Source organism: Apostichopus japonicus, chromosome 15 (assembly GCF_037975245.1).
Source record: "Apostichopus japonicus isolate 1M-3 chromosome 15, ASM3797524v1, whole genome shotgun sequence".
In the NCBI taxonomy this organism is placed as follows: Eukaryota; Metazoa; Echinodermata; class Holothuroidea; order Aspidochirotida; family Stichopodidae; genus Apostichopus; species Apostichopus japonicus.
Window position 1 is genome coordinate 22,817,779 of NC_092575.1, and position 27,062 is coordinate 22,844,840.

The 27,062-nt window shown below is 36.4% G+C and overlaps 1 protein-coding gene and 1 long non-coding RNA gene across 2 annotated transcripts in view; both read right to left on the bottom strand.

The window, feature by feature from the left end:
• LOC139980535 (signal peptide peptidase-like 3) overlaps positions 1-15,882 on the bottom strand; it is a 64,286-nt gene extending 48,404 nt beyond the window's left edge. The window contains exons 1-3 of the mRNA XM_071992246.1: positions 14,866-15,882; positions 1,379-1,456; positions 792-889 (exon numbers count right to left, since the gene is read on the bottom strand). Of these exons, the coding sequence (XP_071848347.1) occupies positions 792-889; positions 1,379-1,456; positions 14,866-14,915 (226 nt within the window). The 5' untranslated portion in view covers positions 14,916-15,882. The remainder of the gene's footprint in view (positions 1-791; positions 890-1,378; positions 1,457-14,865) is intronic.
• Positions 1-27,062, bottom strand: part of LOC139980655 (uncharacterized) — a 137,270-nt gene that overhangs the window by 52,109 nt on the left and 58,099 nt on the right. The window lies entirely within an intron of this gene.

Genomic DNA, 27,062 nt, shown 5'->3' on the forward strand with positions numbered 1-27,062 from the left:
TGGCTTCTTGTTTGCTCAAACCTCCAGAACCTAATCCCAGAACTGATTTTTCTGATTTTAACTTCAGTCACAGCTCTAGCACCATAGATAAGCTTTTCTTCAGTCAAACCTCCTTACAGGCCCAAGGGTTACAAAAACTTTGATTATATTGAGCAATTGGAATAAAACAAACAAAATCCTTTGTTTTGAGAAAGCCGAAAATATACTCATCATTGTCATTTCTTGCTGTCCACATAATATATACATCCCACCTGATTTATGAACCATGTGTTCTTGCTTGATGCACGGTATCAATATAGAGCAGAGGTGGGCAACCTTTTTGAATGATTGGGCCAGATATCAGGAGTAAAATTTTGACTGGGCCACACCTAACCAACGTTCTGCTGTTCAAACCATTGATGCCGAGGACTTTCAAGCAATAGGTGTGTGTACTTAATCTGTATTCACAAAACATAATGTCAATACAGTACAGTTGATAATTATTGAGGATAATAGGCCTACCTGACAGCATCATTAGTGCCAATAAATTCTAAGCAGCTAGCTCGTTCTTTGTGATGATTTAAAATTAGATTTAATTTTTTAATTTTTCTTGAGACATCTCACGGGCCGCAAAAAAACTCACTGGCGGGCCGCATGTGGCCCGTGGGCCATAGATTGCCCACCCCAGATATAGAGCATCCAAACACAATGGCCTCCCAGACAGACTTTTAACACTCAACTGCTCAATCCCACAGCTCTAACAATAACTTCCCTTTAATTAATTACACAAGCTTTTAATTAATTGTACTTACAGTTGTCATTTACAGATGGATTGGGGTTTGCCTGACCAGGTGGGAAAGGGGGCGACGGCTCTCTATCTTTTCTCTCCTCCTGTTCCATGTTAAGTGATCTAAAGAAGAAGAACAAAGGAAAAGAATGTATTTTCAAATTGCTATGCATATTAAAACATGTGTATACTGTACACAACACTGAAGCACACCCAAATAAATGACACAATACAGTAATTATCAACATAGGCATTTTACAGTATTTCGTGAACGTATCCTCTGGGTTTGGAACCTGCATCTAGTAACGGAACTTTTCTCTTTTTTTCCAAGACCTATATCACTCCCATGGTGACCTTAGCAATGGTCACTTCACTGAGCTTTTTAAAATCCATCAAGTTTTCTAAATTTGTATGTAAAGTACAGTAGTTCATTTAGTAAATGGAACAATGTCAGCAAAAATGTGCCACCTTTTTCCATCCCTGGTCAATAACTACATAACAACCAAGATATCAACCTTTTAATTAAGTGTAGTGATATATCCTATATACTCCCCTCCCTTCTATGGCACGATATGTAAAACGGAAAGTGACTAAAAGAAAGAGTACCCTCACCTGAAACTTCCATAAACAATAAGTAAAATTGAGATGAGAAACGTGGAGACCCTTGACGAATCCACTAATGAATATGCCCTGTAGAACAAAAGAACAAAAATATGAATCAATTTGTGAATCGATTAAACATAATTTAATATATTATCCGTTTTAATTCATTTAGTCCATTTAATTGTCAACCTGCAATTTATCAAATACAGTAGTACCATAAGCAAGCACAGTATGCTGATATATTTACTGACTGGTTTGGGTACAATATTAACCAATAAGAATTACTTAACTGGCTTCCTGCATACCCAATCATCTATGCAGCTTAAAACAAAATGTGTTTTTATCATTTCAGCTACAGTATTAGTTTGCTCTTGAAAATAGGCCATTCAATAAATGCATACATTTCTAATAAAAAAATTCTGAACATGAAGAATATCCTTTAGCCTTTGATCTCACATAAAGTAATAATGGTATTCAACACAGTTAAGTAATTACTGCAAATTCTACAGTATTAGTTTGCTCTTGAAAGTATTCAATAAATGCATACATTTCTATATAAATTCTGAACATGAAGAATATCCTTTAGCCTTTGATCTCACATAAAGTAATAATGGTATTCAACACAGTTAAGTAATTACTGCAAATTCTACAGTATTAGTTTGCTCTTGAAAGTATTCAATAAATGCATACATTTCTATATAAATTCTGAACATGAAGAATATCCTTTAGGCTTTGATCACATGAAGTTACAATAATATTCAACACTAAGTAAGTACAACACATTTGAAATTAACTAAGTTCACCTCATTTTGTTTAAAACTATTTTCTTTTGTCAATGTCAACGACCTTTCATGTAAACACAGTAGATTAAGATTTTAAGAGTGCAATTGTAGAGAGTAGATACTGTATGTACATTCAATGAGGCGACAGGTAAGCGGGGAACAAAGTAAATTACCAAATTTCTGTTCGCTGTAACCAAATTCTGCAGTGAAGGTAGTCCAGCGAACGACTACATACAGTAGAGGTTTACTTCAAATTCGGATTGCAACTAAATACCACCAAATAGGTAAAATGATAAATTGATATCACTCCAATGTACACCTACAGTGTACGTATTGGTCATTGATATTCTGATACATTTGCTTTTGGGGAGGGGGAGGAAGGGAGGGAGCAGGGGCAACCAAAGTTGCTGTTTGGACAACCAACATGTAAGGCATACTGTATAATGTCTGAGGGACAACCAGCAAAAGAAATTCTTCAGATTTTACCACGGACATTTTATAAACAAAGTCATACGACAGTATTCCATCATAAACAATACATGTTTCTTTTTTTTTTAAAGGCCTACTACTGTAGGAATACATGTACAGTACTTTGAATTTGGTTCTGTATACTACAGTATAACGTACAGTATACTACAACATACCACAGCATACTACAAGATACTACAGAATAGTATACTACAGCAAACTACAGCATACTACAGTAAACTACAGCATACTACAGTATAACAGACAGTAGTGTCACCAGGCCCAATGTCGGCGGCAGTTAATGATATTTTGGATGACATTATGAAGTACTGCTATTTACTGTATAGTTCATACCATTTTGTCCAGGCTGTATATTTATACTACTGTATGTACAGTAGATACAGGAAGGATCAATCAATTTACATCAAGCAGATCTCCTAAATAGTACACAACGACTAATAGCTAAGGTTCTTGAATATAATTTTAGCAATTCAAAAGATGGGCATTGCATGCTGCTACGTAGGTATCACTGTACATCGTATACAGTACACTGTATTTATACTACACTGCAGGCTGCTTTTGCTCTCATTACACACAGCACACACAAACTGTATGTGTACAGTTTGAAACTCTTCATATGTGAACTGTTTCAATTATACTTATCACACAAAGCAGTCAACAAAACAGCGGAACACTTTACTAATTTGGAGCATCTGCAAATAATTACAACTAGACAAAGGATTTAGTGATCATATAATGTACAGAGTTAGCTCATAGAATGTACAGTACATGCTAAGTACTAGAATGTATGATGTCACATAGTATATAATATGAACAGCTGATATCTGCAGAGACAAAGAGAGCTAAACTTATGACCTGTTCAGACCAGGAAAGTCTTTGGTCGCAGCCTGTATTTAATTAAAATACTGCACATATGTGCTGGGCAAATCAATAAATCCAGAACCTTTCCCTAACTTTCATCATCATGATCTCACAATATATATAAGTGATGAAATTCAGTGTTTGCAAAGAGAGTGGTTAAGCATGTACACTGTAATGTAATGTGGTGTGTGTGTGAAACTACTGTACTCATTACTGTATGGCTTTATCTTCAGACTCTACCAATGTTCTCACACATAGGTATGTTACAAACACTGCAATGCTAAACATTTTACAAGTTGGAAAACTGATGGAAGAATCAGGACCCTAATGTGTCTACGCACGCAAAGTCGTTAAACTAGTAACTTTTGTGAGTGGGCCATTGCATGAGAATATTCCTCTGTTAATGACTTATTAATGGAACCTTCATTAACCATTTAAAGACCTCTTTTATCTCTATTAAGTAGGATATTACTGCAACAAATCTTGAGTATTGCAGTCCTGTAGATGGGTTTGCTCAAAATGACTAAAAATGAAAAAATCCCACACACACAGAAAATACTATACAGCTTTCAGATTACTTGCTTAAAAGTGATTCTGTGTGTTTTGAAATAAGATCCTAAAATTGTTCATTTTCAAGAAATGGAACTTTGTTTTAAAAGCTGCTTATATCTGACATCACAATCTCTCTCTGATTAGGCAATATAGTGTAACTAGATATTAGCACTAGGTCTCTGACTAGGCTACTAATATTACCTGGGCTACTACTACTGGTAGTACCAGTAGGCCTTTCAACAGTACTACAGGAAATAGTTGTCCTGTGATAAAAACCTAACGCAGCTCAGGAAGAATTAGGTCGGGATGAAAACAACTGGTATCACTAAGCCTGCTACTATCTCACAGAATTGTGTAATATATATATGTACAGTATACATACCTTAGCAATGCATTAATTACCAATATCAGTACGGAATACTGCTGCTGGTATAGAAATAACCAGACCATGGGGTTGAATGAATAAATAAATACAGGCCATGAGGCAGTTATTTTTTTTTTGGGGGGGGGGAGGCCGCAAGGGCTTATGGATAACAATTTCAACATTTTAACTCCAATTTGGTATCTAAAACTAAAACGTGAGTAGTATGCATGTATACACCACTGATAACGTCGCTGTTTAGTGTTGCATATTCATTAGTTAACTCACATCTGGGCATGGTCTATTTCTTATGATGAGAGCCGTTTTTTTGAAAATATTTTCAAAATTTCATCATTTTTAAGCCGTTTAGTTTTCCTTAATAGCTCCATGGTTTTAACAACAATCACCGTCATTTCAGTCATCATATGACATATTTCATCCACGAACAATTCATTGAGAAATAAGGAAAAAAACATCAGATCAAACATCTTCCATGTATGTATTTCTTTTTTCGAAACGAACGCACAGTAACCACTTTAACATTGAATTGCTTAAAGCATTGCAATTTGCAAAGCTCTCAATTTACCTGTCAGGGATAAATATTTCCACTTTCTTCTTTCTTTCTTTTACTGAACACAAAGACACTCAAAGAGTGAGAGAGAGAGAAAGGTGGAGAGTTGTGAAGGTATGACCTTAAATGACCTAAAACAACTCAACCCTAAGGGGAAATGACTGGACCATAATATCCATAGCAACAGTACATTTCTCATTCAATTACTTTCTACATCACAGCTCAAGCAGAAAGGCTACAAGCCAGCCAGCAAGCAAGCAAGCAATGATTGGTTAACAAGGCTGCAAATTTAGTGGAAGAACTATACTGGTAAGTACACACTACAGGCAGTCAGATGAATCTCTCCGTCAAAGAAAAAAGAAAATTAAGTGGAAGAGAAAGAAACTTGCTTAAAATTCACAGAATCAACTTGTCTGTTATGGTGAGACATTACACAGATATATGAGGCACAGAGTAAGGGGATAGATATCTGGAAGTTTTGCACTTCAAGGACAAAGTACAGAACTACGGCCATTTGACAGTACGGTACCTCTCCTTGTCAAACATAGAAAGTTAATAATAGACCTTAGAAGTATGAAAATGATGAAAATTTAATGATAGCAGTTTTGTTGCTATTTGGACTTTGGTTGCACCATACCCCACATTTTAAAGACAAACTTATGCTATGTACAGACAAATTTTCATCTTTAAATTTTTGTAGTCAACCCAACATTTGCATCAGTTATGCTGAAATTAGCCAACTATTTGTTCTGCAACTCAAAACAATTGAAATAACATTACACTCAATTTTGTGCCCAGGATGCAAAATTATTCTATACTGGATTGAACTGTTTTTAATTCGCCAAATCAACAGAAATAAAATATAATAATCATAATAAATCAAAAAATAAATTAGGCGCATCCAAACGAATCATAGATACTTATAGAAATATCAAGGGATATTTACAGCACTCGGTTGCTTTTTCTTATTTTTTTAAAACTTGAATATATGGTAGTTTGATGGCGATGTCTTAAAATCTTTACATAATAAAGCAAAACTTGTTTATGACCTCAGTTGACAAATTATCTATCAAATGAAGATTTGTCTCTCATGGTTATACCAATAAAAAAAAAATTCACCTGCAGTGATTAATATCATATCTCAAACATAAAACAAAACTGTTAGCAAACTGCTTATCCACTAAAGAGCCTGTTGAAGAGAATGTGTAAAAGTAAGAAGGCTTGACATTTCGCAGGATCTTCAGAGGCTAAATGACAAGTTACAGTAATAAAAGGGACAAATACACAGACACAGAATACAGACAGGTTAATGAGCAGGGTGAACACAAAAGAGAAAGATGTAAGAGTATTAGTAGCCTAGGGATATAGAGAAGAAAGAAACCAACAGGGGGAAGAGGAAAGGTAGGAGATAAACTGTAGAGTAACAAAGAGAGGATAACGGGGAGAGGGTAGGTAGTAAACTACAGAAGGACAAGGACAGAAAAATGTGGAGAAAAAAGGTCTCCCCCCTCCATTTTTCCCCCTCTGTCACCCCTCTTCTCGTCCACCTTTTTTTCTCCACACTTTTCTGTCTTTGTCCTTCTCTAGGGTCACATCAAAAGGGCCTACATGGTTGGTGTCAGAACTAAATGGTCCCTGACACATTCCACCCTACATACACATGAAATTCTTTCACCAGTCAGTGGTATTTGCCGAAGATCTTTCCTGTTTTCAAGACAGGTTGTATCCATAATGATCTTTTATCTTCCATTTTACTCTTCTATACAGCAAAGCTATATAAACTAAATCTATTTCATCAACTTTGTATAAAACCCTCTTGCACCGTTGATGACATGATGTCGATTGGTGTCGTACAACCTCCGCACATATTATTGTTAAATAAACACATACTGTATCATCATGTGACCCAGGACAGAAGAAATCCCCCCCCCACGAAAAACTTCACTGAGCGATAAAAAGAGTCGCCTGTATTGTGAAAAGCAATAATATCCAGGTGACTTTTTAACATGTTGCATCACATCACGCCTAGTGGGAAAGGGCCTTAAGAGCTTAACTTTACTTTCAGGACCTGTGTTTTGTCTGAGAGACAGAATGACAGTTGACAGAACAAAGCAAATTCCAACAGACAATGAGTCTCTGATTGCTTTTGTCTGTACATAAGTGAGGACTTTGTCAGGAGTTTCACAGGAAGTTGATTGTTACTACTGGGGTTTTGGAGGGTCTCCAAATTGTCTGAAGATGAATAGCAAATACGTAATGAATTCTACATTCAGTACACTTGTTTTCAGGCTGAGGAAATTGAAAAATTGAAAAAACTAAAAAAAATGGTAAAAAATGTTGAATTTAGACAGAAAGGCATGCAGATCTGGTTTCAAGTTTTTCCATTCTATTTATACCTAAATTTAATATCTCAGTATGTCGTCTCAAAGCCAATTGAAGTGCATAAATAGTTCGTTGTTTCGTCCCGGGAGAGCCTGGGACGATCATGAGTTACTGATGTTCTGCAAGTATTTGAATCTGACCTTACGAGCCTCCCACTCCAAGCATTATGGCAGACTGCATTGTCAAGAGAACACTTAGACCCAAACGAGAGTAGTCCCTAGCCCAAGGGACGTGCAACAGGATATTCCACGTTTTTTGTGAAAGCCTTTGACAGACTCCATAAGTGACAGAACGCCATGCTTTGTGTTCTGCACTAGGCATTTTAATCCCATGGCCTAGCAAATAGACGCCATGTCGTTTCCATGGGACTATCTAGAAGCATATGCCTTCCCACCCCTGTGTCCAGTCAGTCAGGTCATACGGAAGGTGAGGCAATCCAAAGGGAGAGCAATATTAGTAGCACCGTTTTTGGCCCCGTAGACCATGGTTCAAGGAGCTGCTCTAGTAACTGATGGACATTCCAGTGATACTGCCAGTTACTCCCCATCTTCTATCACAGAAATGTTTCGCATCTCAAGGGTTCACTTACTGGATTGAAGAGGCTTGGTACAAAGTGTTTGGCTTGGGGTAGCCTCCGTACAGAGAGAAGGATACTCCAGGTATAGGTTAGGGAAGTAATTTTGGGAAGGGGGGGGGGTGGGTTGGTATCATACGAATGAAGGGTATAGAGGGTGCACAGTGTCAAAAGGTTACCAGTTAGTTCTAAGCACTGCAGAAGGACAGTGCTAAGGTTGTGGAGAGACAGGTAAGCGAGAAGGGAACTAAATTTTTTTTTTTCAAAGCGAAAATTATCTTAAATGTAGAATTGTAAATAATACCTTACAATCATCAATCACAGCAGCCATGTAAAACAAGTACAGCTCTGCAATGTCGAAAGGTATCGAACACAAACAGTAGAATATTTCCAGAGGGCACCTCAAACACCAACAAATCAGACTGGTCATTTAATTTCAAGAATTTTGTAAATTTATGAAATATCTACTGTCTTACCCTAAACTACACTACACAAGATATATACTGTACAAACCACAATAATCCAAGCATGTACAGTATAACTTTTGTCCCAAATGGACTTGAATCCTCAAAGCTTCACTGAACAAAAGACAAATACCAATAGTGATTCAACTGTAAACAGGAACCTCTACTCAGGGACTTGACAAGTTTCCCAAATCTTTTGTGTTCTTTCTTCTTTATTTTGTCTTTGTCAGGCAACCATACTGTAGATCTAGGTGTAAAATATAAGTGGATGAAATACTTTTCCCCACCCATCCATGAGTTTCCTGTTCTTTTCTTTTCTTTCTTCTCTATTTTGTCTTTGGCATGGTTTATCTGGTGGATGAAATACTTTTCCCCACAAGTTTCCACAAGTTTCCTGTGTGTGTGTGGTTGGTTTGTTAAGTTTTAAGCTTCTCTACCTTTGGGATATAGATTCTTACTCAACTTACACAGATGGTCAACAAAATCCCCCCTTCCAAGGAGACTGTACATGTGCTATACAAAGAAGTGGAAGGTTGGATTCAATACCATTTGCATTACAGTACAGGAGGATATCAGGTCACCACAAAGAATTTGTTTGTTGAGGCTTAGGATTTTAGTGTGCACACAAAGGTATTCAACCTTCAATACATAAGGTAGCAAGTAAGCTCAATGGTTTCAACTCAAAGGGGACAAGGAAGTACATTTGAAAACAAAAAGAATGAGAAAGGTCCCGTTTTGGACGTTTACTGAGAGGCCAAATCTGTAAGCAGCTGGTTTGCCATTCGAAGCCTTTGGACAGACAATGTTATATACCATTAGAGTTTTTCGATAATTAACAACCATAACAGAATATGCAAAGTCAGGAACTTACTAGGACTGTTATTCATCAACATGAATACCAATGCATAGCCTAGGCCTACGTTATCTCATCATTAGCATCAATGCAGAAGGTCTAGCATACACTTTGTAGATAAGAAATTGAGTCTGGGCTTTTTTTCCCCCCTCAATATCTTGTTATGAGAGGGGGTCGGGGGGGGGGGAATAGAGCAGAGCTTGTGCAAAACACTGCACTGCCACTGTGGGAATGTGGAAATTAAACATTGTAATGAAAAGTAACCACAGCTATTTCAAGGATATGACTGAAAAAAGCAAAGTTGGTTGTATGTACAGTACATGTAACCTGTTTCTTCCAATAATTATTCTTTGGGTTTCCTTGTCAGTTGTTTTCATGGCAAGGAAGCTTTCTGCAGACACTACCTATGCTGTTTACTACAAGGTGGCAACAAAGGAAATTTCAAAACTTTCCTTTTGACCCTCCTTGAACCAAATCAAGCAGAGCAACTTCTTTGTAGTCCCTATAAACTCTATTGTAAACTTTCAGTCTCTGTGTAAATGTATGTTTACAAGCAGAAAAAAGTATTGATTCAACAAACGCTGTGGCCATCTTGTACATGTATGGCCTTGGGGTTTGAGAATTATTCGAAGCCGATTGTGATTATTTAAATGTCTTTAAGTACAATATATAGCCTCAACAACAAATTGCCAGTGTATACACAAAATACTGTTAAGTATGAAAATACAGGGAACTACTGTACCACTGTACTTTGTCCAAGTAGCAGCAGCTCCCCAACTGGTATTAACATTTACACAATGTACTGTGTGTACTGCAGTGTTGTGTATTGACATTACTGCCGATACAATATCTGCATTCAGACAAATGGACACTTCAGTTTGTGATTGCAATTACAAAACAAAATTTAGTGAAATCCTGATACAAATAGCCTGAGCAACATTATCAGACACAGACATCAAATTAGGCAAATGATTTAAAAAGAGGCCTTTGCCCCAGATATTTTATACATGGAATATGGTGAATTGTGAAATATATGCCCAGTGTTATTTTGAAAAGTTCTCCCATACATTATTACAATGTATTGGACTGAATCTTATTCAACAAAGTGTATCATTATGTGAATCAGAGGGGGGGGGGGGCTTGACAATTAATGTCTACTGATAAACAATGCAACAGGGACTTGGTGCGCATGGTCCCTCACTTGGACAATCTGAAGGTCTGCTGCAGTGGCATGTGTAAAGAGGGGCAGGGGAGGGGTGAGGGGAGATTCCAACCTTCATATCAGTCCGGATAAAGATATTCAGCAAGAAAACTGCTACCTTTGGACTTTGTATCTAGCAATTTCTTGACCATTTTGCGATACAAAAAACTGGATACTATAAATCTGTCCCTGGGTCTGCCTAAGGGTCCCTTCCATATTTAAAGGTTCCTGCCTCTACCTAAATCAGTTGGGGAAATTTCAGAATTTGCATCGCCAAGTGACAATCTGACCAACCGCTTTCAGCGTTTTAAATATACAGTACACTTCCTACTGTATATCAATTTTGGGAACACTGCCAAATCATGACACCTGCAGTGTCATTGCACCTAAAAAAGAACCAGAAAAAAGAAAATCTGACTTAAAGAAAAAAGACTAGATGTGAAAATGGACATTAAAACACTTCCGATTCAGTTCTAACCATGGAGGTCTGTTTTTACCTCGATGCTCTAACAGAACTACCTTCAACGGAAAATTGGAAATTCTCTTTGCTCTTAATTGCCGACAGCTGTGGATAGAGACGAAGGCTCACACCAGTGACAAAGAGATGATGGTTCATTGCAGATATGGCATCATGTTAGCCACATAAATATATGTTAACAAGCAAACCATGTCAAGTGGCACATGTACAGTAGTACTGCACAGAGCTCTAATTGTACTGTGAATGACTCCCAGGAAGACATGCTTCAACGAAGCACTTCCTCTTGAAAACTTCCCTTCACACATACTACAGACATGGATGTCCAAGCGTGATTATGGCGGTGGATGTTATCTTGGAGGCATACGGTCTGTGAATGTATTTAGCCCAACAAAAGGCATAGTTATAGTATATAGTCTGTAGATTAAATTCCTATCCCCAACTGGACATCCTCTGTGATAATTAGAAGCAGTCATCTTTAGCAGGAAATAACCAATTGATAGAAGGCTAATAACGAGGAAAAGTGACCACTGGATTATATACAAACCTCACAAATATACTAAAAAAGAAAACATGTTCACTTCCTGTGGTTCAATCATGATTGGATTGATTGAGCTCACAGAGCATCAAGCCAGGTTTGTTACCCTGAGTTTGAGTGGGCTTTTCCTCCAAACCTGAGTACTGTACCTACAGTAGAATTGACAAATAATTAAGACTGAAATTGATCACGATGATGAAAGACACAACCCTCCAGAGACCTTTTCACCAAACGAATCCAACAAAGAGTACTGTAATTACAGACATGTGTTTGAGTAGTACTGTATACAACTGTAATTAATATGAATGGATCCTCAACACTAAGCCCCCCAAACAGTAATATACTGAACATTCAATACATATAAGTACATTATAAAAGTAATAGTACTTATTATATATAAACGTTTCTGGTTCACTCTTTGAAGAGAAAATTATAGTCAAAGTGTTTCATTGTTTAAATGAGACGTCATCATCAAACAGCTTTGAAGGATATCAGTTCTGCTTTAACACATAAAATGTGAGGACTAGAGAGCAGGTATAGTAATAGTGGGAGAAGGAGGGGTGAGGGGCGGTGGGGGAATTTCAAACTCCCAAGCAGGCAACAGCAAAATACTTATAGTGATGTACAACATTTGCATGCACTTTATAGGGTTTCTCATATCAACCATCAAATTCTCCATACATGCTACCTGTGAAAACATCAGTGAAATAACTGCATTTTATTACACTGTACAGTATGCGTTCCTCTCTAGTTACTTTCCTTGTCTTACTGTATATAACGTAATTATGTTAATCTGTCTGGCTGCATGTATGTGAGCCATACAGTAGGTCTTAATACAGGATATAAGGCAAGCACTTAGCTTAAAGCTTTTCCATTGGAAACATGCCAAATGGTTTGCCTTTCTGAAAACATGATTCATTTCAGTTCTCCTCTTACAGGTGCAACACCAGTACTTAGTTAATACAGTGTTCACATACATGGCCTGAGGACCTCTTACTTTAGACCTCAACGTCTGCCTCTACTGTACAATTGCACAAAAGCTGCTTATTTATACAGTTTGCTGCATACTGTACATATTCTGTACAACAGGAAAGGGGTTCATGCCTGAACAAGACATTATTGGGAGGGCTGTTATCAATTGGCCTACTGTGGTTGAGGGTGAAACAACAGTATTGTGTACATTGGTATGGCAGTCACAGTGCTAAGGGTCTAAGGTAAAGTAGATGACAGATTACCAGATCAGTAGAACCACTCAAGTGGTCTGGTAATCTCTTGCAGAGGTACAAACTGTTTGAATATATATGGTATTATAATCCTCTCATTTTGCCTCAATGTTTCATCAGGTGTGGAATTATTCCAACTCTCCCAATTTTAAGCTTTCATCTTACATGTTTGTCCAAGGCTTCTTTAAATTCATCAATTTCTGACTGCTGGTCCCAATCTAGACAAATAACAGTATGTTTAAACTACTGTAGGCTACTGTCAAGAGGAGTGCTAAGTACCATCAGATGGTAGTCCTTGTAACTATTTTGATAACTTTGTGCAATGGTTTAGTCTGCTACTGACATACACAAATACACATTTTTATGCATATTACTGTACTACATACAGTATATCTACCAGCCCTGGGCACATGTTCGTACAGGGCTCATATTGAAGAAAATTTTAAGGTCGTCCGGAGGACGACCTTGCCTTCATATTTGGTTGTCTGAATTTTTTGGTTGTCCAAATGAAAGCAATTGGATTTTTAAAATGGTGCGCCTTGCGCAAGAGCCGTAAGTATTGTAAACAACTATGTATCGATTATGCCTTGTAGGTGAGTACCATAATGTTAGGCTATGCAGGCCTAGTCTATCGGCCTGAGGCTAAGGCTTACTCTTAGTGATTAGTCTTAAGGAGATTGACAAATCTTGGACAGAACTGTAATAGTAGAGTTAAAGACATTTTATGTGGTGTATGATACTGTTCATGATTAATCATGTTGGGTTGCAGGAACTCTCTGGTAGTCAAAATTTCGGAATTTGTTTCCAATCATTTCCAGAGACAGAGGGTAAGCCCAGGGTATACAGCACGTACATTGCAGCAACATATATTTGCATGTGGTACGCCCACATGCACAGCATACACGTTGTAGTACTCCAGCTTCCTTGTCATACTTGCGTGTGGCCGTGAGATAGAAAGCAAGCGTGGTAGTGGTCACCAGTGTCTGTCCTCTGTAGTGCACGAAGTATACGGTACTGTATGTAACCAATAGTGCATATGTACAGGTATGACAGCTGAAGTAAAGGATTTTTTCCCCTCTTTATGGAACGTACTAAAATCTGACTTATTTCTTACCTTGTTTGCAACATGAATGGAGGGTGATACCAACAGGCTTCTACCATTTTTCACATCGGATTTTAATTTTAATGAATAGAGATTTTCCAAGTTTTGTTCAAAGTGCTGACCACTTACGGCAAATAAACTAGTCTTCCTTCAGACAACCTAAGCAGGGTTTTAGATTGTCAGACTATTGCACTAACTGAAGATTGAATAGTCTTTCCATGTGTGGCTTCCAGGCTTCATGTGCGTTAACAGAACATATAAAAGCCAACTCATTTTCCAGGTATTACATATAGACCCAAATGTTTGGATTAGCAGCGATTCTGTTAAAAGTTATTCTCACCCTAGTGTAAATACAGTACTTTGCGAAAGTGCTCATTGCACAAAATAAAGTCACACTTACAGCATCTACATCAAGGTTGGGTCAACTGTTTTAAATTCAAATTACCTGAAATCTGTGGTTATCTTATCCTTGTTATAAATAGATGAATGATGTATTTTCAGTTGGGACCTGAATTAAACTTAACTGAGAAAGTTTGGAACAACAGCATTTCTAAGCTTAACTCCATGATCTATAATTTTGCACTTTTTCAAAAGCAACTGATATGCAGTAGCAACTAGCAATGCATTTCCTCAATAATACTCCATACCAGTTCCAATTTTCAATAGTAAAGACCTGTTGTTAACTGCCAGTGACATTTTAAAATCCTTTGAGAGTCCTAGTCTTTATAATTTACGAACACCTGGTTTGGCACATATCACCATAACTTTAAAAGCAGGCTAGGCCCTATAGATATTAGCCTATGGCTTAAAAGACTTACATTGCCCACATATTACAAAATGAAAACATTTAAAGAGGCAACAAATTTTAAAGTTATTTGCCCTCAGAACAAAAACTGATTCTTGATCTAGCCTTAGAGACTACTAGAAATGAATAACTGTATGTATCAAATTTCGATGCCCGAGAGAACATAAAAGTAACAAAGTACTCCTTTATGAGTAGCAGAGCATCTGATTTAAAGCATAATAGATTTCAAGAAATAATATTAATAAATTGAACTTGGAACTCACCAATCATATTCTGACAATGAAACCGTCTCTATACGGTCTGGTCTGTTCATTTTTCTTTGCTTGCGGTGGAACCCGGACGACCAAAGAAGACATTCACCAAAATATGAGTGATTCCAGTTTATCTTGTCTTCATTCAGCTTCTCAACAATAGACTATTTGCCCAATGGTCTTGAAGTCGAGAAGCATCTCTCTTTTTTTACAGATATCCAATAAAACTTGCACTTTACGCCATTCTGAAAATTAGTCCATACCTTGAATTATGAAGCAAGGGTTAAGTTGTGACAATTTGCATATAGGCCTGAAGTAGGCCTACTTTCAGGCTATGTCAAGCCTCTGAATTGGTGGAAAATCCTTAGTATACAAGGTCACGTAGCTATTGCTATGAACTGGAACAGTTTTCAATCAACGATCTGAGTGTTAGCCTAGTTGCTAAACATGAGCTGCGGCAGGATAACCCATTTCTGTGTGCAGCGATACATTCATTACATTTCAGCTCAACAATAGTACATATTTGGATGACAATGGAAAACAAGCACTCCCTAAATTCTGAATAGCCTAGGTGCCCGTGACTGTCGAAATTGTATTGGACTACGTTGGATACTGCCTGGAATTGTGCAGGCACTAAGCCCACCCTAAATCAAAGGGCTACAGAAGGCTAGGTCTATATATCGTATTAGGCTAGTAGCACTGGGCCATCTTTAAAAACCTGCTAAGGCTCTCACCTAGACTAGGCTCTCACTTCGGCCTACCTATTGATAAGCGAACGGTGTTGTCGAAGGTACAGTAAAGCCTAAAGGAAGACAGCAATGTAACTCCAATTGGGTATGCACTATCCGAAAACGAAACAATGGACAACATCCACAGCTTATCGACAATTATTTCCAATAATTCCTGAGTTGTTTCTGGTGGTGAAATATCGATTATTTATTTGCTTTATCGGCCAAGGTACAGATAAATTCATCACAAAGGGTATGTGACTAGTTTGGCCTTCTTAGTAATAAATGGGAAGACGTTTTTGTTATGGTTAATTGCGCAGGTGCAAAAGGTCATAGCATATGGTCATACCATTTGTCGCAGAGGAATAACATTTATACAATAACCTACATTTCACAAATGAAATTGACACCACTAATGTATTTAGTTTTAAACAATATTTTATAACGATTAAATAGTATCATCGATTCCCTATCGATTCATAATTTTCAAGTAGCTTAACAAACTACCAAATATACAGTGCATATTCCTCAACTATAATACAATGCTTTACATCCCCGGTCCATAGATGATGGCGTTAGTCAAGATTTACCATACGAAATATAAAAAATAAATAAATACACAACACTCGCCTAAAATTTCTCTGTACTTTAAAATTTTATAACGTAGGGATCCCTTGCCGTACCAAAAATAATGCTAAATTTGTCGCGGAAAGAATAACAACAACAATAATAAAAATCAGTACTTCCATGATCGGTATACATCTGATGAGTGTGGGTGTTTACATTGTCAATGCTGGCGCCAGCACGACCACGCTAGGGGGAGAGGGGAGATGGGGTGGGGTGGAGTGGGGGGGGGGGGGGGGGTTGGCGGGCGGGGGGACGACAGGGAAAGGGAAATTCAGCAATTCCTGACATCGCTATGTGGAAGATACGAATGTATTAAGGTCGTTTTGGCGTCTATTTGAAATACATAATATTATTAAAACCGGCAGGATATCAGGAGTCAACTGTTAAAAGCGTCTTAAAATAATGTTATGGTTATATATTCGTTATAAAGAAAGAAAGTATTCAACCGACTAGTTGGGAAAGGCTAAGCTTATAAATTTCAAATCTAACCAAGTGGTGACCTCGGTTAATTCAGTATTGTTTTGTTCCAGATGGGCCGACCATGACGGGTGCCAACGGGAGCATAGTTTAGGCTACTGACGACTCAGGTATCTCGGCCGCCGGCATTGGGTGCATGGGGGTAGGAAGCCCTCCAAGAAGTGGGGGGGGGGGGAAACAACATCAGAGGGCACTTTCCTCATTTCACAACCACCACTCGTTATGCTATAAACCGATACACACCGGCCATGATTTGTTAGTATATATGCTATCAATTCAATATTATTTATTGAGATTGTTTATTGTTAACCGTCTACAAAAAGATATGGAATGCCATTTTAAAAATAGCGTGTACACACTAAAAATAAATAATTGAAATAAAATATTAAAATATGCAAAGGCTTAAGATATTCAAAGACAGTTCTTCATCAAAGGGGCTCATTTTATTTGCCAGTAGGGCACATTTGCTATTTTGGAAAAAAGAGTAAGGGGGGCATGTACCTCCAGTGCCCTCCCCCCAGCTCCTACCCCCTTGATTGAGTGTCCTTGCAACAGGTAGCGCATTTATAAATAAAAACACTCCTCGCGACTAAGAGGAAATAGGCATCTTCGACAAATGAAACTGGCAGTGTTTTCGGCGACTCGGACCTAACAGCGAAATGATTCGGATCCGGTGGTCCAATCCGCCCCTGTCGAGGCGATTTCGGTTAATTACCAACTAAATGCACGCCAAACGTAATACAGGTAATACCGATATCTTGTCAATGTTCTTAAGAAAGATTGCATTTGTTCCTTTACAGCTGCATTGGGAACAACACAAGTGTTTAGAGACCTCTGGAAATTTTCTGAGTATTAACGCGAAAGCAGATACCCAACACTGCAATGTGAAGTGAGCGGAGGAGGAGAATTTGGCAAAGGAACTTTTTACCCAAAACGAAATGATTTTATATTGCATTGATGTTATTAATGGGATTTGTTCTTTATACCTTAAATAGAAGAGAAAAATGAGATGTAGCAAAATGTTGAAAATGTGTGTTGGGTAAGTTGTTCTTTCATAGCGCCCTCTGTTACCTGTAGATGGCGGGTGTCAATAATTGCGCATTTGACTGCCATTTAAAACTTATGAGGAGACAATATTCCAAACTTTTAGTTGAAAAAATCACGTCTTAATATCTTGCGACTTAATGCGAGATACAGTTGACCGATTGTAACTTATTTCTACTCGCTAAATCTTCAACTGCTCCAAGAAGTGGAACGCAGTGGGTGGTTTGACATATCATCAAAGTAAACATGTTCTTCAAAAGCTTTACTTTAATATAATCTTCTTCTTCTTCTTTGTGTATCCTTGAAGGATACATTTATTACGTTTGCGTAGCTGTCAATATTCTCTATAATTAAAATTTTATCAAAATCAACGTTTATGGGGGTAAAACTATTATGTTCCTTTGTGGATAAATGATTGGAATATCATGAAAAGAGCCCTAAGACAATTTCAGCTGCAATTACCTTAATGACATCACTCATACTGCTCTTGCCAGATGCATTTACAAAACATCACCAACTGATACTTTAGGAAAAATCCTATCTTCACAAAACAAAATACTATGAGACTGTGGTTTTGACATTAAGATGCAGAGGATGTTTTGTAATGTTGCTAGGCAATCAACTTCAACCACAAAGTGATCATTTCAAAATTATGCGCGTTCTCACTACAGACATTTAACATTTTAAACAGAAATAAACAGTTAGCGAGGGGAAAAAACCTTCAATATATAGTTTGTTGAGTTATACAGTGCAAGAGAAATAAATATATTCAATATAGGCAGAAACTGATAAAAGTTAGCTGAAAATAAAAAAAAATAAAAAAGTAAGCTACCCCAGTGAGAGAGCTGAGACGGCCCTTAAGGTGATACCGGGGAATACAAAAATAATGTTTCCTTAAATGTCATCTGCTTCGCACCAATAGTTCAAAGAATGGTCAGATAATGTTCGAAAGTCTACAAGAAATTTAGGTCACATTCGTCGTACATTCCCATGATGCACCGGGAATGTTATGAGGGTCAAGCAGAACCTACAGGTGATAGAACTTTCTGTTAAATTATGTTTTTGAGTTGAAAAGAGCAAAGCGGGCGCATGATAGCTGCCACTTCCCACAAAGACGCCAACAATCATGTAAACTTTATCTTTTAATTCTGCAGGCTACCAGCTGTAAGGCGTGTCCGTCGAAACAAATGTCAGAAACCCGCAAAAAATGCAAAACTAATAATTTACTTGACTGCCTAGTTCCTGTTAGATTATCGTTACATCTGAAACATTTGTAGACAAGTGAAAATGTCGGTCTTGCTTCACGATCTTCGTCAAGCATTGTTACCTTTAATGTTCTCGTCTCATTATACGATGACCTTTGACATTTTCATCTTTTATCATTTCAAGACAAGTCTTATTGTAACTTCTTCCATTTCGAAGTGAGTCATCCTAAAAGATATGTTTTAATCTAAATTTGTATCAGAGGTGCATGACACATAGACATACAAACAGTTTAGGGCCTTAGTTGTCGTACGATCTAGTAATTACTACATGCACAAATGACGTCATTGACAGACTATCATGCTACGCCCTTCAGTTTTACAAAGAATCATTTCGGCGGTGAGATTGACGTAACCTGAAAGAACGGATGTCTCCCTCACTATTGGAAGAGGGATCTGATGTGTTTTATCTTCAGTAAGTGTCTCATGGAATAATACAACGCTACGAAAAGGAATTGTAGGTAATAGTGCAGACGAAGAAAAATAATATAAAGAAATCGAAATTATTAAAAATGTGCTCCTCATTTCTGCACAGTATTTCAAAGGTTGGTGAGGGGGGGGGGGGACTGGGGAGAAGGGGAATTTATTTCCCTTGACTAATTTTGGTATAAGGGAATGAAACTTGATGGACGGATAAAAAATCGTGGCTGTGGGGTCCTTGTATGCGGTTCCCTTGTAGGAGAGAGAGACGGGCAGGGTGAGGGTGGGGAGGGGCTCCCCCCAAACCAACATTTAGACGTCAATGGTGCATTCTGAGGCATACTTAGACTAACAATTAGGTTTTAATCCAAGGATTTACTAATAATACTATTAAAGTTGGAGAGAAAAAAATTTCATCGCGAAAACATGTCATTGCCTAATTTAACACACTTCGACGTCTGTAAAGAATTCGAAAAGTTAGAACGTCCATGAAAGTACCAGTGAAAATTTTTAACGATGTTAAAAATTTAGCAGGCTAATATTGGGGGCAATATTAAATAAACGAATCAAGCAGCCGGTATTTGTGTTCACTACTTAAAATTAACTTTTTTTTTTTAAATCTTTCATATCAGAATTATCCAAGGTACTTGTAATGTTGCCCGAGGCCACACGCCCAAATGTCAAATAAGCTTGTTACTAATCCTACAGGTAATAAAAATATGAGCGTCCACCAGATGCTTATATGCAAATAAGGATAGGTTAGGTAAAGCTACTATATGTAAGGCTATTTTGGCTATCTTAGGCTATAGGGAAAGTGTTAACTATTATTTTCCATAATAGTTGCAAACTATCATATTTGGCTAAACGTATCTGGTAAGGCAATATGTGTTGGTTATGCAAGTAAGCTATAGGCTAGAGGCTAGACTATAGCCTAAGCTTTGAGCTTTGGTTTGAAAGTAACTTTGAAAAGTCAGAAACATTTCTATTTTGTCTTAAACATATTAAAAGACAATGTTTCATCCGTACGAGACAACATAGTCGTAGGAGCCTAATTTGATTTGGGGGCTGTAACGAATATAACCAAAGTTTTTCGCGCGCTCCCCGCGCGTTCAGCATCTTAATGTGCATATCATATAGGCATTCATCGGTTATTACATCACATGCCAATAACATACAATCATTTTCCGTTTTATTACCCTTCCATATTGGTTATAATTATTGGGGAAAGTTGTCACAATAATAATTATAATAATAATATAAGTTTAACCATTGAAAAACACATTGCAATTATTTCTTTTTTCAGTAGGTGCCAGAACAAATTCTCAGCATATTGCCCGAATTTTCACAAAAAAATTGGTTGGGGGGGGGGGGGTGCATCCCCCAGCTCCCCGCCTCCTACTCCTATGCGAGACAATATTTGCTTGAGTAGGTAAATTTGTTGTTGTTAATGTAATCATCTGCTTTAATGTCTCCCTGAACATTTTCAATACGGACATGAAAAGCAAAGTAATAGGTGCGAAAACTTCGTGCTTCCTTGAAACAATGTCATAAAACTACGATTAAATGTTACGACGAGGGTATTATAGTTTAGTTAATTAATGATTGTCCTACATTTTTTGCTTGTTCCAATTATTTACCCTTTGTCCTCGTCTGAGTCTAGAGACTATTAAGATTAAGTTTGACGTGAAAGCAATACGTTCATCTATACACCCATGTAATTGAATGAGATGGAGGTATACCGATATATAGATCGATACAGAGACAGAAGAGGTGGGGGGGGGGCGAGAGTCGTTGACTGGTATACATGTCTTTACTATCGTGAGAAGTGGTGGAGTCGGGGGTGGGGGGGGGTGGGGTGGGAGCGTTCTAACTGTATTATAAATACCGACTAGGAATGTATTGATATTATTAGTGTCAATCCATCCAATTCTGTTTTGGAAGTGACTTTAAATGCTGAAACCACACATAATGTTTCTATCAACATAAATAGTGTAATAAGTAAAGGGAATTCTGAAATTCACCGTAAAGGCTTAAAACACAAATAAGGATTACAAGGGTAAAACGTGGCTAAAGATCAAGTAAATAAACAAACTAAGACTAAATTATTCAACTCCCTTCTTCAAAGAGGTGCATATCGCATTAAAAATAAAGAAGGGAAAATAACTGCGATGGAGTTTTTTAAACAATGGGATGATTGAAAGGGTAGAGGTGGGAAAGGGGGGGGGGATGGGGAAGTGTTATTGGAAGAAATTATTGTGAACAAAAGTCATTAGCAGTATTAAGTTGTATTCATAGAATTACACTTATAAAATTTGATATTGTGAACGTGTATTTAAGTGTCAGATTTTACTTGTGTTTAGAATGAAAAACCACACGATTTCTTCCAAAAATATTAAGAATAATGGTGATATAATTTAGGGAATTGTATTATTCAGCTTTTAAATATTATATTTTGTTTCATTTTATGAGAGAGTGAATTCAAAATCGGCTTTCTTATTTTCAACGAAGATATATGTTCGAGTCACTCATTAAAATATGATATATTTTCTTCTTTACATTTTCATAATATTTTATCATACCAAACTTACAAAAATGATCTTGAATTTCTAATAATATTTATTATTTGAAAGGATAGAATATCGCAGATAAACTTCTCTGAAAAATCAGGAAAATTTTTAAGAACTTTGATAAAACCATATCCATTATATTTTGTGTACAATTGACCATGATTTGCATATCAATGCAAGCGTTCAAAGCTAATGATGAATAATTCGCACAGACTTAATTAAAGAACGGACAGCCAGCCAGCTTACTATGCAAATAAAACATGGTTGCATTTATTCAATATATTGTATCAAAGCGACAAATTGTGCCAAATATTAGGATAAATATCTCTCAGAATATCTAACGTCTCAAATGTGTTCTTATGATAACATCTAAACAAAAGTCAGTGTTCGTATGCTATACAACCAGATACATCGAAATTGAACTAGATATATAAGTGTGTCTTATTCTTGTCATTCGTCAACCATAGGTTCTTGGTAGCGGGTTTTTTACGTTAATGAGTACACAGATTGACAGACATCTTCATATACAATAACACAATTAAAGGATTAAAACTGACCTTTGTTCTTTTAGGGACAAGTACCTTCCAAGGACTTGATAAAGTAGGTATGCTACGTATAGTGTCTTCAATATAGTAGCTGTTATAGTGTTTAAGTTGTGCCTTAGAACTATATATGCCGCTGCAGTATATAGCTATGTGTACATCTTCCATATCAATATCGCAAGAAATATGGCACTGTATATAAACGTGAGCTTCTGTACCGTATATATTATGCTAAAACCTCATTCATTTGTTCATTCTGTATTAAATTCCAAAAAAAGAAATAATTACTATGATAAACGGTATTATATATAAATTCAAAATGTTAATAGAGAGGAGTATAGAAAAATTGGTGTCAACGTTAAAGAAACAAGAGTGTAAAAAGTAAAGAGGTGAAATGAGTTCCCAATATCATATCAACGGTCTCTAAAAACTAAATTTTGATTGCAAAAGATTTTCAAATTTTGTGTAACCCCTTAATTTCTCACATTTATTTTGCTTTATTACCTAGATAGTTCACTTTAGAATATAGAGGATGATTATAATTATATTCAATAGTTATATACATAGCACGAAAAAAGTTTATTATAAGAGAAGAAAAAAACTATTAGAATTTATATTATTACATAGCTTTCGTCAATTGTTACTAAGGTCAATGGAAATTTATAATTGGTAAGTATAAAATTATTGGTGCGTTTTAATATTCGTGAGAGTAACGTTATGTGATTAACAACAAATTTGATATATAAGAGTTCGAAGTTTTCATGCTTTTATAGAAGGTCATTTATGTAAAAATGTGGTTATATATTCATTTAAAAATTAATAACTCTTCTCTCGTGAACGAAATGAAAATCCAAAGAAACCAGAAGCACAGAATAAACATGATTGAATAAAAGACAATCGAGTTTTCATTAATTTGATTGAATTATCGATATCGTTTATGTAAAAAGCGTTTAAAAATGTTTTGTTTACATCTTCTACTACATTCGTTCAAGGATATTGTACATTAAAAAAAAATAAATAAAATGTGCTCTTTGAATTAGCTATACAATCTGTGCAAGATTCTCCCCTTGAAAGCTTGACGTTAAAATTTAGAATTAAGTACAATTATTGAAACAACGTTCACTCAAGAAAAGTTAAAAAACTGATGAAAACCAAAATTAAAGGAGACCAAAGCCCATCTAACATGGAAAAATTAGAAAAACTGCAAAGATAAACATAAAATACCAACCATCAATCAACTATTAAGGAAATCTAGTAATTAATAACTAATTAATAGTAACATTAACCAACAATTGATGTCCACATCAAGATGTAATAATATACAGGCTGAAACGTTTTTGTTTACGTGACAAGAAACATGTTTGTCTTGCTAATTAATTTCATTATTTTCGTTGGTAAACGCTGTATTTTGTTTAATGGCATCATAATTTTGGTCGACACTTAAAATTTTCATGAGCTAACATTATTGATCCAATCACTAACTGGCTTAATAAACTAATAACTGTGGCGATCTTCAACTATCAGAAATAAAAAAGAAGCTATAATATAAACCAGATCATAAATTAAGTCGTAAAAAACAAGATACATTTGTGGTTCTCGATTAGTTTATAAAGTTCCAATTGCTCATAAAGGTGATTGTAAAAGTCAAGTTATGGCTCCTCAACATGGCACGCAGGAATATTTTTATAAGGCAATAAAAATTTAAATACATTTAACATACGGTACTAATTTTCAGTTATACAAATAAATATGTGTACACACATCAAACAAATTTCTTCTGATTTTCTTTATGCAGATATTGGAAGGGGTATATGCTAAAACCAGAAGACCTAACGTATGATATTGAATCTAACAGAAGTTTGCTGGCTTCATCATTCGCACATAATATGTGGTAGAAAACCGCTGTATAAAAGATTCGTTTATACTCTTGAAATATAATATATTCAGTTTTAGTTTCTGTTCTATTTATAGTAAGATTATATAATAATAATAAAAATAATAATAATTATATTGCGTTTATAAAAGAATGTGATAAGGATTATAAAATATAAACTTAATAGCACTTATATGTTAACTTTATCTCAACAAGCATGTATTTACCGTGACTACGAGTCAAAACAATAACGAAGAAACAAGAAGTCCCGTTTTAGCACAGCAACAAAACGGATGCCTTGATACATCTTTTTCGATTTAAGTGATTCCTCCCCATCCTTCCTCCCCCCTCCAGATGGTATAACAGTATTTTAAAATAACGAGGAGAGGATCCTGGATCTATAGGGGGCCGGGGGGGGGGGTCACGTGAAGGTGTGAGGATAATGGGAGCGGGGAGGGTGAGGGGTGTGAGCTAAGGGTATAGTCCTACAAGCTTTATATAACTTTCCCAGTGCACCGTGAAAAGTAAAACATAGATTAATATACATGGACCAACATAGCTATTACAACGCCTATTTGATTCGTGTAGACCGGTGAAATATTGACGGATTGTACGGATTGAAAATGTCACTCTTAAATCCGATTGAATTTTGGCAGATTTATTTTATGGTTTACTGCTTGAAAGAATGATACAACAATACTCCCTGGCGATGACACATTTGTGTATCAAATGTTGTCTAATATGGAGAAATAAAAAAATATGTCATTTAAAATTATGAATTTTGTAACTTAGGTTGAAAAGGAGATTTTTTTAAGTGTTATTCGATTGTATAGTATTTGTCTTAAATTGTAAATTTAGTGAGTTTTCAACAGTTTTGAAAGAAATGTTGGTGACTTTAAGTTTTACGAATAACCTGAGGATTTGACAGCACATATGGGCTAATAAATACATTCATCTACTTTCGTGGTGGTATTTACAAAGAAACCTTTCTTGTGATGTAAATGTATGCTTATGAAACATATCGCTAGTTTCCCTACATTTATGTGACAACTGAACTTTAGTATCTCGAGAATGCCAATTTCCTTCCTCAATAGACACTCATTAGACACAGTTGGGTAAAGGTTTTACCCAACACTGTGTACGTATGTACTTCAACCAAATTTCGGTAAAAAATCTTAAAATAATAAAAAAAAACCTTATCGTAAACTTACGACATATTAACCCAATTTAATTACCACGAAAAGTGATACATTGGTCAAGATGGTCTGCATTTAACATGTTTTTGGCGGCAAAACTTTACCACATGCAATGCTGGTTGGATACATATACGAATCTATACCCAGTGTTGGGTACAAATTTGGGACTGTTCTTTTTTTCTTTATAAAATAAAGCGGAATGTGTCAAACTACTAATTTGCTACTCGTGGAGTAATTTTGTTATTGCTTGCAGCTGCGGAAATCTTCTTACCGTGTTATCAGCTTACTTGAATAAATAAGACCGATAATCCCGACACTTACTTGAATGATAAAAGAAATCGCAATAGCCCCCAAACAGCCACGCAATCATGGCGGGTTTTTTTTATGAGCCGAGTCTTTGTACACAAATGGATTTGGGGCAAACAACGTTAGGCTAGTACGTATATAGTAAATGGCGTCAGATGAAAATATAACCTTGTAGCACGTTAGTAAAGCATTGTACAAATGTTTTACGCATTTGCGTCATATTACTGCATGTGTTTCGAGAATAATGTTATATAAGGAGGATTGAGTGTTGTGGGTGGGTGGGGGGGGGGTATTTCTATATATATTGCCCGAGACCGCAGGTAGAGATGTCAAGGGCGTCCGAGTGGGTCAAGGGTGCAGAGACCGTGCGGTCCCGTCATCATCATTCTACTTCATCAGGCTAAACAGCATTTGACACCACAAGGCTATCAAATGTAAAATCCAAAACTGTTTTGTCTGACTATGTTACTTGACTGGCGGTTGTCAGCAATTGGCTCAAAGTATCCGAACCATACTTCTTGGGGTCCCTGGACACTGGGGGCCCTGGTTCTATTGCTAAGCATATGTCCAAGTGGCAGGGCAGGCTATTATTGCAAGCAAGAATGCTATACTATTTCAGACTAGTGGATGTCATTTACACTGTCATTATAGCTTTTCTATGCCTCGGCTGTCAAAATATACAATCTATACACCATTAATGGACAGGCATAAAGACTTTAAAATGTTGGGAAAATTTGTCATATTTTGGGCTTAATTTATCCCGAATTAGCTTGGCTCTTTCACCATTTTGACAAGCATATTTGAACGGTATTTTAGTTTGTTAATCTATATACATATATTAGGGCAGCATAAAGTGTCCATCATGTTATTGTGGTTTTATTGATTACAACTATCCCTACCACACCGATCATAAATTGATATGTTTTACACTTTGAGACTTCTTTGGCTTTATAATTATTTTAATTTACATCTTACGACGAATAAAACATAATTTTATTTTTTTGTTCATTATTTAATTTATCATTACTTATTATTTTTTTTTGTCTTTGTGTGTTTGGGTGTACAAGAAGGCTATTAGTAAAACGTATAAATGACACTCGCTCTTTCGTCCGTATTGTGGAATATATATATATACTTCATCTTTGTTCAACGGTTACAAACAATACG